The 16,849-nt window shown below is 43.7% G+C and overlaps 2 protein-coding genes across 2 annotated transcripts; both read left to right on the top strand.

The window, feature by feature from the left end:
* The first annotated feature begins 7,073 nt into the window (after positions 1 to 7,073).
* Positions 7,074 to 8,571, top strand: LOC124649466 (F-box protein At5g07610-like). The gene is made up of 2 exons (XM_047189091.1): positions 7,074 to 7,288; positions 7,377 to 8,571. Exons 1-2 carry the CDS (start codon positions 7,160 to 7,162, stop codon positions 8,463 to 8,465), a joined length of 1,218 nt encoding a protein of 405 aa, XP_047045047.1. The 5' UTR covers positions 7,074 to 7,159; the 3' UTR covers positions 8,466 to 8,571.
* Positions 8,572 to 11,201: 2,630 nt separating this feature from the next.
* LOC124646725 (putative ripening-related protein 6) lies at positions 11,202 to 11,774 on the top strand. The gene has a single exon (XM_047186803.1). The coding sequence runs from the start codon at positions 11,202 to 11,204 to the stop codon at positions 11,715 to 11,717; it is 516 nt and encodes a 171-aa protein (XP_047042759.1). The 3' UTR covers positions 11,718 to 11,774.
* The last annotated feature ends 5,075 nt before the right edge of the window (positions 11,775 to 16,849 follow it).

Here is a 16,849-nt window from a genome sequence, read left to right as displayed (position 1 = left end):
AAGCTGGCACCAGACTTGCTCAAATGGAAAAACTCAAAACTAATGAAAGTTGCGTACATATCTGAGGATCACGCTCGTAAATTGGCAGATTTTTTCGAATTTTCTACAGAGAACTGTGCCTAGATTCGTGACAGACAGCAATGCTGTTTCTGCGCAGCGATCCCAAATATAACATCAACTATAACATAGAAACTTTACTTGGCACAAAAACATGATAAGGAGAGGTTGCTACAGTAGTAAACAACTTCCAAGACTCAAATATAAAACAAAGTGCTGTAGTAAAAACATGGGTTGTCTCCCATAAGCGCTTTTCTTTAACGCCTTTCAGCTAGGCGCAGAAAGTGCAAATCAAGTAACATCGAGAGTAGAAGCATCAACATCATAACTTGTTCTAATAATAGAATCAAAAGGCAACTTCATTCTCTTTCTAGGGAAGTGTTCCATACCTTTCTTGAGAGGAAATTGATATTTAATATTACCTTCCCTCATATCAATAACAGCACCAACAGTTCGAAGAAAAGGTCTTCCCAATACAATAGGACAAGATGCATTGCATTCGATATCCAAGACAACAAAATCAACGGGGACAAGGTTATTGTTAACCGTAATGTGCACATTATCAATCCTCCCCAAAGGTTTCTTTTTAACATTATCGGCAAGATTAACATCCAAATAACAATTCTTCAATGGTGGCAAGTCAAGCATATCATAAATCTTTTTAGGCATAACGAAATACTTGCACCAAGATCACATAAAGCATTACATTCAAAGTCATTGAATTTCATTTTAATGATGGGCTCCCAACCATCTTCTAACTTTCTAGGAATAGAAGTTTCAAGTTTTAGTTTCTCTTCTCTAGCTTTTATGAGAGCATTTGTAATATGTTTTGTAAAGGCTAAATTTATAGCACTAGCATTAGGACTTTTAGCAAGTTTTTGTAAGAACTTTATAACTTCAGAGATGTGGCAATCATCAAAATCTAAATCATTGTGAGCTACAGCAATAGGATCATTGTTCCCAAGGTTGGAAAAAATTTCAGCAGTTTTATCACAAGCAGTTTCAAGCAGCTTTAGCAATTTCGAGCAGTTTTGAACGCTTTGCACTAGGAGTAGAAACATTGCCAACACCAATTATTTTACCATTTATAGTAGGAGGTGCAGCAACATGTGAAGAATTAGCATTACTAGTGGTGGTAATAGTCCAAACTTTAGCTACATTATTCTCTTTAGCTAGTTTTTCATTTTCTTCTCTATCCCACCTAGCACGCAATTCAGCCATTAATCTTATATTCTCATTAATTCTAACTTGGATGACATTTGCTGTAGTAGTAATCTTATTATCAATATCATTATTAGGCATAACTTTCAATTTTAAAAGATTAACATCGGAGGCAAGTCTATCAACTCTAGAAGCAATAATATCAATTTTATCAAGCTTTTCCTCAATAGATTTGTTAAAAGCAGTTTGTGTACTAATAAATTCTTTAAGCATAGCTTCAAGACCAGAGGGTACACTCCTATTATTATTGTAAGAATTCCCATAAGAATTACCATAACCATTACCATTAGCAGAAGGATATGGCCTATAGTTATTACCGTAGTTGTTCCTATAAGCATTGTTGTTGAAATTATTATTTTTAATGAAATTCACATCAACATTTTCTTCTTGAGCAACCAATGAAGCTAAAGGAACATTATTTGGATCAACATTAGATCTACCATTCACAAGCATAGACATAATCACATCAATCTTATCACTCAAGGAAGAGGTTTCTTCAACGGAATTTACCTTCTTACCTTGTGGAGCTCTTTCCGTGTGCCATTCGGAGTAATTTATCATCATATCATCAAGAAGTTTTGTAGCCGCCCCCAATGTGATGGACATAAAGGTACCTCCAGCAGCTGAATCCAATAAATTCCACGAAGAAAAATTTAGTCCCGCATAGAAGGTTTGGATGATCATCCAAGTAGTCGATCCATGGGTTGGGCAATTCTTTACCAAAGTTTTCGTTCTCTCCCATGCTTGAGCAACATGTTCAGTATCTAATTGCTTAAAATTCATTATGCTACTTCTCAAAGATATAATTTTAGCGGGAGGATAATATCTACCAATAAAAGCATCCTTGCATTTAGTCCATGAATCAATACTATTCTTAGGCAAAGATAGCAACCAATCTTTAGCTCTTCCTCTTAATGAGAAAGGAAACACTTTCAATTTAATAATATCACCATCTACATCTTTATACTTTTGCATTTCACAAAGTTCAACAAAATTATTGAGATGGGCAAGCAACATCATCGAACTAGCACCGTAAAATTGATCTCTCATAACCAAATTCGAGTAAAGCAGGTTTAATTTCAAAGAATTCTCGCTGTAGTAGCAGGTGGAGCAATAGGTGTGCATAGGAAATTATTATTATTTGCATTTGTGAAGTCACACAACTTAGTATTTTCAGGGGTATTCATTTTAGCAACAAGTAAATAAAACAAACTAGATAAAGTAAATGCAAGTAACTAATTTTTTTGTGTTTTTGATATAGAGAGCAAGACAAGTAAATAAAGTAAAACTAGCAACTAATTTTTTTGTGTTTTGATTTAGTGCAGCAAACAAAGTAGTAAATAAAATAAAGCAAGACAAAAACAAAGTAAAGAGATTGAGAAGTGGAGACTCCCCTTGCAGCGTGTCTTGATCTCCCCGGCAACGGCGCCGTGAAAAAGAGCTTGATGGCGTGTAACTCACACGTTCGTTGGGAACCCCAAGAGGAAGGTATGATGCGCACAATAGCAAGTTTTCCCTCAGAAAGAAACCAAGGTTTAATCGAACCAGTAGGAGCCAAGAAGCACGTTGAAGGTTGATGGTGGCGAAATGTGATGCGGTGCAACAACAGGGATTCCGGCGCCAACGTGGAATCTGCACAACAAAACCAAAGTACTTTGTCCCAACGAAACAGTGAGGTTGTCAATCTCACCGGCTTGCTGTAACAAAGGATTAAACGTATCGAGTGGAAGATGTTTGCAAAGAAAATAGTAAAACACAAGTATTGCAGTAAATTGTATGCTATGTAAAGAATAGGACCGGGGTCAACAGTTCACTAGAGGTGTCTCTCCCATAAGATAAAAGCATGTTGGGTGAACAAATTACAGTCGGGCAATTGACAAATAGAGAAAGGCATAACAATGCAAATACATGATATGATAAATATAGTGAGATTTAATTGGGCATTACGACAAAGTACATAGACCGCCATCCAACCGCATCTATGCCTAAAAAGTCCACCTTCAAGGTTATCGTCCGAACCCCATTCAGCATTAAGTTGCAAAGCAACGGACAATTGCATTAAGTATGGTGCGTAATGTAATCGACAACTACATCCTTAGACATAGAATCAATGTTTTATCCCTAGTGGCAACAAGCACATCCACAACCTTAGAACTTTCTCGTCACCGTCCTGGATTCAATGGAGGCATGAACCCACTATCGAGCATAAATACTCCCTCTTGGAGTTAAGAGTACAAACTTGGCCGCAGCCTCTACTAATAACGGAGAGCATGCAAGATCATAAACAACACATAAACAATAGATTGATAATCACCATAACATAGTATTCTCTATCCATCGGATCCCGACAAACACAACATATAGAATTACGGATAGATGATCTTGATCATGTTAGGCAGCTCACAAGATCCAACAATGAAGCACAACAAGGAGAAGACGACCATCTAGCTACTGCTATGGACCCATGGTCCAGGGGTGAACTACTCACTCATCACTCCGGAGGCGATCATGGCGATGAAGAGTCCTCCGGGAGATGAATCCCCTCTCCGGCAGGGTGCCGGAGGCGATCTCCCGAATCCCCCGAGATGGGATTCGCGGCGGCGGCGTCTCTGGAAGGTTTTCCGTATCGTGGCTCTCGGTACTGGGGGTTTCGCGACGGAGGCTTTAAGTAGGCGGAAGGGTAGGTCAGGGGGCCACACGAGGTGCCCAGGGGGTAGGGCCGCGCGGCCAGGGCCTGGGCCGCGCCGCCCTGTCCCCTGGCTGCCTCGTGGCCCCACTTCGTTATCTCTTCGGTCTTCTGGAAGCTTCGTGCAAAAATAGGACCCTGGGCGAAAGTTTCGTCCAATTCCGAGAATATTTCCTTACTAGGATTTCTGAAACCAAAAACAGCGAGAAAACAAGCAACTAGCTCTTCGGCATCTTGTTAATAGGTTAGTTCCAGAAAATGCATAAATATGACATATAATGTGCATAAAACATGTAGGTATCATCAATAAAGTAGCATGGAACATAAGAAATTATCGATACGTTGGAGACGTATCAGGCCCCGTGGAGATTTAGGCTCTGCCCGTTTGGTAGGTCGGATTTCAGGCCTTGTAGCAGCCTAGAACGGTGCTCCTGCTGTTTGGTTGCAACCCAAAATCCGCTTGTGCTTACCTCTTCCCTTCAGTGGTCATGTTACCAGCGATCAACAACAAAGAAAGTACACAATCATTGACAAGTTCACGACACACCATTTTTCAGACACGATCATAGTTCTGGACACGGAAGACAGGATCATAGTTCAACACAGTTGACACGAACAACTACTACACACGACATGGTACCAGGTTAGCTTCAGACATGATGGTCGGAGACGACACACCTGGTGCCATCGCCATGGTACGGGCACCTACTCACCACCTCAGTGCAGGTGTGGTTGAAGATGACCACTCTGTACTCGAAGGAGGACACCTTCTTGAATGTGAGGAACTGGCCTACCTTGAGCTGATGGGCGATGGCGAAGGCCATCCACCCCTGGTCGATGAATGTGTCATTGTCTTCTCTCTTCGTAGTCATCCTCCAGTTGCAGCCAGCGTTGGTGCTGACGATGATGTTCGAAGGAATTTCTTCGAACAACTTGACGAAAGCTTGACGGATCATGAGATGGTCGAAGGTGGGCTTGAAGATGATGCGGAGGAAGTGGTCCGGCCCTACGTCCTCGTGGAAGTGGCCGACGTTTGCCGGCCTTCCACGACGCTTCTTCGCCGGTCCCTCGCCGAGAACATCAGCAGGTGACCCAAGCATGATCTTTTCAGTCTGCCACAAGAACACATACCATTGGAGGTGTGCCTGGTCACAAGCATTTAAGATGAAAACGGATATTGATAACATTAGTAAGGCCTCATACATTTGCTCACACGGCAGGCATAGGGAGTGGTCACAAACTAAGTGTAGTGTGCGATGACTATGGCAGGCATGACTAAATTTGAGGCAATCACCTAGCCTTCCATTGTGCCTTCGCTGAATCATTGGGCAACACAAATGAGGCCTCATAGATTTGGTCACATGGCAGGCAGAGGGACTGTCCTCAAACTAAGTCTACTGTGCAGGAAAACATGCACACACGACTAAGTTTGAAGGCAACATCTTGCCTTTAATTGTGTTATTGTTCAGTCATTGGCTAATGCACTAGACAAACAAAAAGATGCCTCATATATAGGATCACACGGCAGGCAAAGGGACTGTCCGCAAACTAAGTCTAGTGTGCAAGTAATATGGCACACATGACTAAGTTTGAGGGCAGCACCTTGCCTTTCGTTGTGCCACTGTTAAATCATTGACCAATTCAGAAGTGAAGAAGCAGAAACATGAAAGCAGGGAAACCATAAGCCTCATAATATCAGGACATATGGAGGAGATATTTGACCAGAACCAATGGCATGATCATGTCCAGTCATGCCATATGTTCTGATCAATCATCTCCTCATACTATGATCCCAAGTTATAATAATCGGCCTTGTTCAACCAGAAACAACACAAGTAGCAGTTCAAATTGAGTACATTACGAGTGGTACTTAGGGTACATTACAAATCTACTTAGGGTACATTACAAATTCTCTTACAGTACATCTAGAACACATTCATCACTCATCACAAAATAGCCTTGAGCCTTTTGAGCTTATCCTTGATTGTAAAGTTCACTTGGAGCAGATCATATATGTCGTACTTTAGCTTTCTCTTCTCAGCCTCCAAAACCTTTTTTTCTGCCTCCCATTCCTGTTTCTTAGCCTTCATCACTTGTGCTTGTGTTCTCTGCAGATTCTTCAGCTGAGCAACTTCGTTCCTCAAGTCCTCCCACTCCTCTTGTGTCTGAACAAACTAGCGCAACTCAAGTTAATCTTCCGCATAGCAATCAGAACATGCTAAACCCCAACAAAAAAAAACCTTCCCCTCTGTGCATGCACAGTAAGATGGATCTACCGCGATTGGAGATTAGAGTAACATATCAAAGCAAATCGAGTCGTGAACACAAAGACCTCAACAAGAACAACAACCAATGGGGACAAACAACTTGCAAACATCAATCCGAACCCTATGCTAATAGAAACTCTAGCAGATCTAATGTGCATGTCGTCGAAAGTGCCTGAGAATGGCCTGTTCTAGCACAACGAGTAAGAATGTGAGAAGGAGAGGTTGTTATCGCCATTGTTCCAGCCGAGGACGAGCTCGAGGTCGTGGGCGAACTCGAGATGCCGATGAAGACTGCGAAGCAGGTTGCGGCTGATGTCGCGGTTCGGCTCGCCGAATCCTCCTCCTCCGGTACCGGTGCTCCTCCTTGCGGCGGTGCGGCGGATTGGTCGGCGGGAGGGAAACCGAATGCTGATGTGACAGTTTGGGGGTGGTGACTGGTGAGAGTGCGGTCGCAAGTAAGAGAAAGGAGAGAGGAGCGGTGAGGCTAATTATGGCGCTTGTTCCCGAAGGGACGCGGCGTTTCCGTCTCCCTTCCCCACACGTTCAACCTTTATCCACCAGGGCAGATGCTTTGAAACCCAATTCATGCAACAAGTAAGCAACCAAACAGACCGAAAATAGTTGAGCCTACCAGACCAAGGATCATGCAGCCTGCCAAACGTACCCCCAGTCCTTTTCATCAGTTCTCACGGCCGCAAAGTCGCCCTGTTTCGGAAAAAGGTCACTCTGTTCCGGTGGTTCCCCTTTCCAGGCCTCATCCCCTCGGCGAGCTCCGGCGTGCTGCGACCTGCCGCCTGCGCCACCAGCCGCTATCTTATCGAGGGCCTCGTGGCATTGTTCCGCGGCCCCGGCTTCCGGCGACCTGCACCGCCAGGCACTGCCGAATCGAGGGCCTGTTGGCAGTGATCCGCGATCCAGGGAGTAGGCGATGCACCCAGGAGGAGGGGTAGATAGCGCAAGGACAAAGGGAAACTCGCCGGCGACCGGACACCGAGGCCACGACAGGGACGCCCCATCCCCTTCGTCGCCGTTCCCCTCACCCGAGGGATCATCTGAGGTTTGCTCGGCCACCTTTTTAGAAAAATCTTTGATCTAATCAGCGGAACCGGGAGCCTGAGTTGAACCGTCTCCACCATCTGTAGCAGAAGGAAGAGCATGAAGATGAGCAGCAGCAGCCCGAGGTGAGCCTCCCGGAGGACGCCCTCGTCGAGATCCTGTCGCGGGTGCCCTACAGGTCGCTCCGCCGCTTCAAGTGCGTGTCAAAGGCGTGGCTTGCCCTCTGCTCCGCCCCAGACATCCGCAGGAGGTCGCCGCAGACCCTGTCTGGCTTCTTCCACTTCACCACGGATGGCCTCAAGTTCCACAATTTGTCCGGGAGAGGCCCGCCTATGGTCGACCCCTCTCTACCTTTCTTGCGTGAAAGGTACAAACTCGTCACGGTTGAACAATGCTGCAGCAGCCTTCTCCTCTGCCAATGCTGTTCAGAGGGACAGGAATATGATTATGTTGTGTGCAATCCCGCGACTGAGAGATGGGTTGTCTTGCCTCCGATAGTATTGCCGGATGGTCGACTCTTCGATTTTTACGAGGGTAACATCTTCTTAGGTTTTGACACTGCCGCTGCATCCCGCTTTGTGGTGTTTGCGCCGTTGGCTGATTATTGCTACGAATTTCTGGAGGTAGCCATATATTCATCAGAAACTGGACGATGGACTTCTGTGCAGAGTGACTGGGGTTTCGGAACTATTCTTGTTGGTAATCCGGAATGTGTCTTCCTGAATGGGGTTATGCATTTGACTACACGCTATTCCGCAGTAGTCACAGTCGACAATGAGCTGAAAGTTTGGAGGAAAATTAGAATGCCAGACACTACGGCAAGCAGCTATGGTAATGCTATTGCTTCCATTGGTCATTCTCAGGGATGCTTGCATGCGTGGTGGATAGATAACCATCATGACTACCAACTCTATGTTTGGGTTCTTGAGGATTATGACACTGGAAAGTGGACCCTACGGCACACCGTTAACGTTTTAGAACTATTCGGAAGGCATTGTCGCAAAGGTACTGAGTTCTATAAGATGTTTGCAATTCATCCAGAATGTGATTTGATTTTCCTTACTGATGGGGAGGAAATGACAGTGTCATATGATATGGATAATCAGAAAGTAAATGTTATCAGCACTTCTAAAGAATTCTTGTATGGTCTACCTTATACCCCCTGTTTTGTGGAATGACTGTCAGATGGTCACTACAAGTTGGGACAGCTTCACAATCTTAGCATGACAACAAGAATCAGTGGTTGGTATGGGACTTATTCTTATAGTTTTATGGCACTGGCTTGGAAATGTCCCAATTCCTATGTCTACAGTTTGGTATTCCGATGTGTTAATGTTCAGGTGTATGTCTTTTTGTGGCTATGAACGATGTTGGTTATACAACTTTGTAAGGATAAAAGTTAGTTGTTTCAATGAATTTAGTCATTTGATCTATTCACTTTCATGTAGAACTAATTATTGTGTCCACTGGTTAGCTCTTATGTGGGGTAAGTGTAAGACACTGAGAGTGCATCATCTTACATAATCTATGTTTGAAATTGTTTGCATTGTTCGAAATAGCATGAATTGGAATGGAATTTATCTAATTAACCCATTTTTTATGCAAGTGCATATCTTCTATGTACAGCTTGTTATCCATCGATGCGAAATATTGATGTTGAGCTGTTTCTATGCATTTTCATGATTTGAAATGCTTACATGTGGATTATCTATTCTATAGGTCAGCATGTACAGAGATGATAAAGAAGTATTATTGTATTTTTTAAAACCTGCATGGCCTTCCATTTATGGTTCAAAATGATGTGCAGTTTGAGAAACCTAGGAGACATATTTCATGTTGTTTCTTGATTAGGGACTTAGGGTAAGAGAATAACCTAAAAATATGTGCAACGTTCATCACTATGCCACTTATTCTCTCCGTATTTTGATTTTTTCTTTGATTTAGCTGTCCATGACCATTCTCTGACTTCAATTAGAAAAATCTATGTTGCTGTCCGTATAAATTTATTTGTTAGCATCTTACCATTTTGTTGACTACAATATTATCTTATAGGACTTTCTTGTCCATGACCAAGAATTTCAAATTGTGTATCGAATTTCTAACCATGCAAATTGAATTATTTTCTAATTAGTCAATTTAATCAAACTGATCCCCTGTTCTGGTTCAGTTGTTGCTTTGGAAGATCTGACCACTCAGACTCTATTGTATCTGGTTACTAAAACAGGTATGCATTCTGTCTAGTGTGGCCAACTTTCTATACTTGTAAAGTTCAATGAATAAAAAATGAAATCAATGCTACATGGGCATGGCATCCAAATCATGCAAGTTGATACCTGCAACTTAGTATTTAACTTACTCCCTCTCTCACAGATTATTAAACTTGCGCGTATCCCTAGGTCGCAAATTTGATCAAGTTAGTAGCATTAGTTATATGTTATAAAAAATATATCATTAGAAAGTTTAGATGTTCTATTTTATAATGATATAATTTTTGCATTATATAATTTAAATTATATAGGTTAAATTGGTGACCTAGGGATACATGGAAGACTAGTAAACTGAGACGGAGGGAGTATTACTATTCATTATTTGACCCTTCTTTTATTACAATCTGTGCACGGCAACAGTTTTGGCATTATGACGACTTCCATTACTGCTAGTATACTGCCTTTAGCTCTGCATTCAGTCAAATCCTAGAAGTTCTAAGCAATCTTACCTGTTGCTTTGGCAACTGAAAGTCTCAAATTCCTTTGATTCGATCGTTTTTTCAAGAGGTTGTTCTCTGCTAAATTGTATGACCCATGCTGCTAAAAGAACCCCACTGGGCTCACTTACTCATCAATTGATGAAGTGGAGAGATCAGCTTTGATTGACCGGGCTGACTGTTGGTGTTTTTTTCTTGAGCTAGTAGAAGTGTTAGTGAATTAACCCCCTTGCTTCCGAAAACGATCACTTGTCAAAAGCTGAAATGGAGGAGGAAATTATTGTTAGTTAACTTAGGACTATCTTGTAATTTTTGAATATTTCGAGCCAGCCTTTTCTAAGCAATTTCTTGGTAGAGCAGTATTCCACTTGATGCACACGTGGGGCATTGAGGTTTATCTATGTTCCGAAAACAATTACAGTATGAGATTTGTAGCATCATAAGGAAAATGATTTTATAAGTGTGTACACATGGGGTAATAAACCTTCTATTTTTTTAAGAAAAAACATACTGTATGCAAATTTTGAATTGCAAATGGAAAGTAATGCACGAAAAATGTTGCTGCTTAAAACAAAATTGTCTTTCTAATATTTTTAGTATATAGACCCTCAATGTTTTACCCCCCAAAAATGGACGATGATCTGGTGCCCAAACCTTTCTAGATGGTTCGTGCGATTACTTCTACGAGAAAGAACTGCATTGTATCCAGTACCTACCCACAATACATTTCCTGCTCCATGATTACTCAGCTAGGATCTTGGATTCTTCCTTGCTTCGAGAGGTAAAAACTAATAGTACCATCTCTCTGCCAAGAGCGACTTGCCCTGTTCTATGTTCAGTTATTACCGTTGTAACATTAGCGACAGCATGTAATCCAAAAGAGCTTGTCTCTACAATTCAGTTGTCTTCCATGCATGTTCCAACACAGCCATTTTAATTAGGCCTGTATCGATCGAGCATACCGGTCGAGAGAGTATCTTAGTCAGCTTAAATTTCCTCGTACTCATCTAATAAGTTAATTAGTCCGGAAGCCTTGACGGGAACCACACAAGAGGCCAGGAGCCACACAAGTGCAGCTAATTAAGTACGGCATATTCCAAGCTTGGCCTGCAGCTAGCCTCCTGAGCCTATATAAAGGAACTCCCCGGACCAGACACAACTCAGACCAGTACCAGTGTACCCACGCAAGTCAAGTGTAAGGCTTAGCAATATGGCGAACGCCAAGCTTGTTGTAGTCGTGGCCACGCTCGTGATCCTCCTGGAGGTGTCAACGTGCGCCCTGGCCCGGCACCACGGCAAGCCAGACCCGTGCAGCGGCGAGGACGACGGCTCCGCGGTGGGCACACTGCACAAGCACAAGAAGCCTGGCCACTGCCCGTCGCCGGGCGGTGGCGTCGGTGGCACCCCTGGCATCATGACGGTGAACGGGTTCCAGAAAGGAGAGGACGGCGGAGGGCCATCGGAGTGCGACGGCAAGTACCACAGCGACAAGACCTTGATTGTGGCACTATCAACGCGGTGGTACGCTGGTGGGCGGCGGTGCCACAAGCCGATCCGCATCACGAGCAAGCAAAACGGGCGCACCGTGGTGGCCCGAGTGGTGGACGAGTGCGACTCCAACCACGGCTGCAAGGACAATATTGTGGACACCTCTCAGGCCGTGTGGGATGCGCTCGGTCTTGACAGCAACATCGGCGAGGTTCCAGTCACCTGGTCAGACGCATGAAACCCACGGCGAGCGGGGGAGGCCATTGGGATGTAGCGTTCCCGAGCCAAGCATCAGTGTCGTTGCTAATCTCGATGGATATAACCGAATAAGGTACTTGGTCGAGTAGCAGAATAAATAAATAAGCTATACTAGTGTGGATGATAGTATGGATTTATCATCTTGTAAGAGTGTCACCCTTACCTAATGTACTTCTCGTTGTCAGTCTCAGTTTGATTTGTGTCTTTTAACATGTTGCATTGTGCACTGTTGATTGTTCTGTTCACATTATGACTGATGATTAGGCGTCGTTTCTTTGGGGCGCCACCCTGGAAATTTAGTTAAGTACATAGCAGTCAAACTTGACCGTGAATTTTGGCCATATGTAAAGTTCCAAACCTCCAATCAACATGACATATAGCGGGAAACATTGACTCATCCGGACCTAGCTCAGTTAGTAAATCCTTCGTATAAACCAGCCTGGAATTTTCACAACTGCCGAATTCTGATTGATGAAGCCGACGGAAGCATATATGAATTGGTAACCACCAATAATGCATGATTAAGGCACTATGAACGCTAATTGATTATTATTAGAAATTAGCATCTCGCAACATTTTTTCGAACTGGCATGGGCTCATCCCCTTTTCCAATTTTCATAAAAAATAGCAAATAATGAAATTTGGAGTGTTCCCTTGAAAGACAAAACTATAAGACTAGTCATAGTGGGGAGTAACATAGAGTAGTCACGGGCGGAGCCAGCAGTGGGTCGAGCCAGGTCGGCCGATCCGGCTCAATAATTGGCAATTTTTTTTACCTACGCCCAATCGCTCATTCGCTCGCATCTCTGGCTTCAGAGTCGCGCTTCTCCCCGAGTCTCCCAGACGGCCAGAAGACCAGAGCCCACGCCGCCCAGGCCGTCGCCCAAGCCGCCACCCAGGCGCAGCCAGGCCGCCGGCAGCAGATCCCGGCGCGGCGGTGACCCGCGCGCCACCTCCCCGTCTCGCCGGTCGCCCCCTCCCCGTCTCGCCGGTCGCTGTGGCTCCATCCCCCCCGCACGCCTCGCTCTGCTCCGCCTCCATCTCCAAATCCCCATGGACGCCGAAGAGGAGTCACGGAAAAGGACACGCACATAGGTTGATTTTTCCCCTATATTGAGTTTTGTTGTCTATGTGTCTACGAATTAGCAGTATGCTCACATTTTATTTTCGTTTTCAATGTTGTATTGTAGGCAAATATTCCTGAAATCTTTGATCTAGAAAATGTTGATAATGATATGCTAGTTGAGCTTGCAACCATGTACTCTGCTGATTTCTCTTCATATGATTGTTCTCGATTGGTTGATGAACTGGACATATATGTTGATGTGATGAAGAGAAGTTCTGATTTCATAGCTTGTGACAGTTTGAGTGATCTTGCTCTCAAGTTAGTTCAGAAGAGATACCATGAGACCTTTCCATTGGTATACCGCCTTATTACACTTGCTTTGACATTACCTGTGGCAACAACATCTGTTGAGAGGGTTTTCTCGGCGATGGATATTATAAAATCATCTCTTCGGAACAAGATAGGGGATGATTGGCTCAATGATTTGATGATTTGCTATGTTGAGAAAGATATATTTGCCAAAATTGACGACAAGAAGATTATGCTACGTTTCCATTCCTACAACAACTGTAGAGGTCATCTTCCTCGGGGCTTTCGTCTTCCAAGCTTAGATGCAACTTAATGGTATGATACTATCTTATCAAAATGTAGCTCTATTTTGTTGTTCTTCTTCTTTATAGTCATTTTGTTGTTGTACTTGATGAAATATGCAAATTGAATCTGTTTGGACCTCTTTTGTTGAATATATTTTCTCTTTTCCGTCAAAATATTTTTTAGAGCTTAGTTTCGACCCCCCTCATTTTAATTCCTGGCTCCGCCACTGAGAGTAGTAGCATGGTGCATGTTACTACCCTATGTTACTACCTCCATATTGGATAGTTACTTATATGTGGTATCATGCATGTTATATTTATTAGATTGTAGATTCATCTTGTTTTGAGAAGTGTGATGTTATGGTAACATAGCTAGTTACCACCTCACTCTCTTTCTTCATTTATTATCATGCCTTGTCACCAAAATGCCTTGGGGTGTGTGATGTTACTAGCTATGTTACTCCACTATGAGACTACTCATAGTGGGAGTAACTTCACTAGTAACTAAGTGTCCAACTCAGCAAATTTGCTTATGTGGCAGTGAGTTAATGAGGAGAGAGGAGGATGGAGTAACATAGTTAGAGCAATTCCAATAGTGTAGCCAGCTGCTAGCTATAAGCCAAGTGCCATGTCATCTATAGCTAACATAGAGCCAACATATACAATAGTGAGCTATAAAAGTGTAGTACTTTTACAATACATGACCCACCTTTTAGTATCACATAGTGCATAGGAGCACGTGCTAGAGCTGGCTACAAGATAATAGCCCACTTACCTTCTCTCTCCTCTTCTCTTCCCTCCAACTAAGCACAAATACTATATTTAATTTCTTATAGCCCGCTGACTCAGCCTTATTGTACATGCTCTTAGTTACTGTAACATCACACTTCCCAAGATACAATGAGTCTATAAGCTAATTAATAAAGACATATATGATACTACTTTGATGTTACTAACCACTATGAAGGTAGTCCCGTAGGTGGCGTTTTGGCACCCGGGAGCATATGCTCCCGGTTTTTAAACTTCATTTTAAATGCACTTTTAAAATGTTGAAAATTTTGAACACAAAATTTAGTAGATACATCTCGAAATTCTACACGTTGACAAAGTGGTTCCACAAAAAATCGACATTTTGAGTGTCATCTGTAGAAAAGACAATTTTTTCTGTAAAAAATGGTTGTGTATGAGACGTTTTGTTTATCTTTTTCGCACAAGTCATAAAAAATGTCGGTTTTTCGCAAGACTTGGTCTGCGCACGTAAAATGTTGATACGTAAGCAAGAAATTTTTTATTCGAATTTTTTGAACATTTCAAAATATTTTTCCGGTGGCAGGAGCATATGCTCCCATGTTCCGAATTGAATTCCCCGTAGAGTAGTAGCATGTGCATGTTACTACACTATGTTACTTCCCACTATGGGATGACATGAGAGGAATATTCTACAGGGATTGGATTTAATTTGCACATCATCTGATGCTCGAGTAAGAAACAAGACGGGGCATTATTTTTCTTTTGTACACCTTGAGTTGTCGCTACCGCGAGCTGGAGTAATATATTGTCATGTGTGGATTTTCAGTTCCAGGCCACTCGTCAGTACAAGTGCTTATTGGAACTACTGTCCTAATTAAGTATTTGCTTGGTACTATTTAAGAAGATTATTGCTTATCACCTGGATCTTAAAAAAACATTATTACTCACACAGATAAGCATACCATTCTAGCCTTCTATATATATTGTGCTACGCAGTACAGCTAAGCATACATAGTTGGAGTGATGCTTTATAAGAGCAAGAAAGGAAAATCAACAAGATGATCTTTCAACTAAGATTTTTATAACTTAATTAATCTCACATATTAATGCATGTATACATTATAGGGTATATATGATCGCAGTTCTCCCGTGCGATCTTGAACAGAAAAATCTGTTTATTGCGTGCTCCATCATCAACCAAGAGCATAAGTAAAACATCCTTCCCTGTGCGAGCATGCACCCGTTATTCATTGATGCATGGTCTCAGGAATCGGACCATGTGACGGGCACCTCACCGATGTTGGTGTCAAGCCCAAGAGCGTTCCACACGGCGACAGAGGTGTCCACGATGTTGTCCTTGCAGCCATGCCTGCTGTCGCACTCGTCCACCACGCGAGCCACCACACTACGACCGGTTTGGTCGTTCCTGATACGGATCATCCTTTGGCACCGAATCCCGCCCTCGTACCACACAGTGGACAGAGCTGCCAGCATCTCCTTGTTGTTGTGGAACTTCCCGTCGCACTCCGCTGGCTCACCCTCGCCCGGCCCGAAGTCGTTCCAGGTCATCGTCGCCGGCATTTGCTCAATCGCCAAGGCGCGCGTCGACGCATGCAGCAGGATCACCACGAGCACGGCCAGGGCTGCGAGCTTAGCGTGCGCCATTGCTAGGCCTAATGATCAAGCTCCTGCTAGCTGCTTAGGTTTGCATGCGCTAAACTTGCTCGTGGGTGCTTATGGCGTCTGATTTGGCTGGTTTATATAGACGGACATCGCTGTCTTGTGTGCATCTATTATTTGTTTCGGAACTGCGACATTAGCTAGCTTATTCCTTTTCGGTAGATGAGCACGATACCCCTACGATCGATCGATGTGCCCGATAAGGGAATATGACTAATTAACGGCTTGTTTGGGGGACACTTGTGTAGTTGTGTGCGGTGTAAAACGATGTGGTTGGATTTGATGGTGTTGCTAAGTATTACAGCGGTAATACCCGAGCGAAAATGGCAACTGAGCAGGACTACTCCATGTAGTAGCTATATATAAACAATCTCAACTTCCCAAGCCAGCTGTTAAACATGCATCTAAAATGTGCTTCTAGAATAAGCATCACGTCAGTAGTGGAGTAGTATGCAGCTCCTTTCAGGATAATCAATACTCCTTGCTCCACTTATGTCCGAGTAAGTACCATGTGTTGTAGGATCACTACATCTACATGGCCAGGTACTGTTAGTGGTTAGCTTAATTAGCCATAAGTTTCTGAAAGTTCGAAAATACATGATGATATATATATGGGAAATGGTTGCCGTGCGACAAATCGCACGGCAAATGACCCTATTTGCCTGGCAAAGGGTTTGCCGTGCGAAGTCGCACGGCAACGACCGGCCGGCAAAGGTTCCGACCGCAACGGCATCATTGCCGTGCACATCGCCACTTCTGCACGGCAACTGCCTTTGCCGTGCGTGCGCTGGGCTGCCGTGCGCCAGGATCTTTGCCGTGCGCGCGATCTCAGCCGTGCGGCCGTGGTCTTTGCCATGCGGCAACTCTTTGCCGTGCGCACAGGGCGTTGCCGTGCGGCATCCCTCTGCCGTGGCGCTGGCATTGCCGTGCGCCCTCAGCCCAAACCGCACGGCAAAGACCCCTCCAGCACGCCCCCCAGGAGCTCCCAGGAGCATAGCTGCGCGCCACGTGGCTCCTTTGCCG

The sequence above is a fragment of the Lolium rigidum genome, chromosome 4 (genome assembly GCF_022539505.1).
Source record: "Lolium rigidum isolate FL_2022 chromosome 4, APGP_CSIRO_Lrig_0.1, whole genome shotgun sequence".
Classification (NCBI taxonomy): domain Eukaryota; kingdom Viridiplantae; phylum Streptophyta; class Magnoliopsida; order Poales; family Poaceae; genus Lolium; species Lolium rigidum.
Note: the sequence above shows the minus strand (reverse complement) of the source record. Positions and strands in the feature narration are given on the sequence as shown.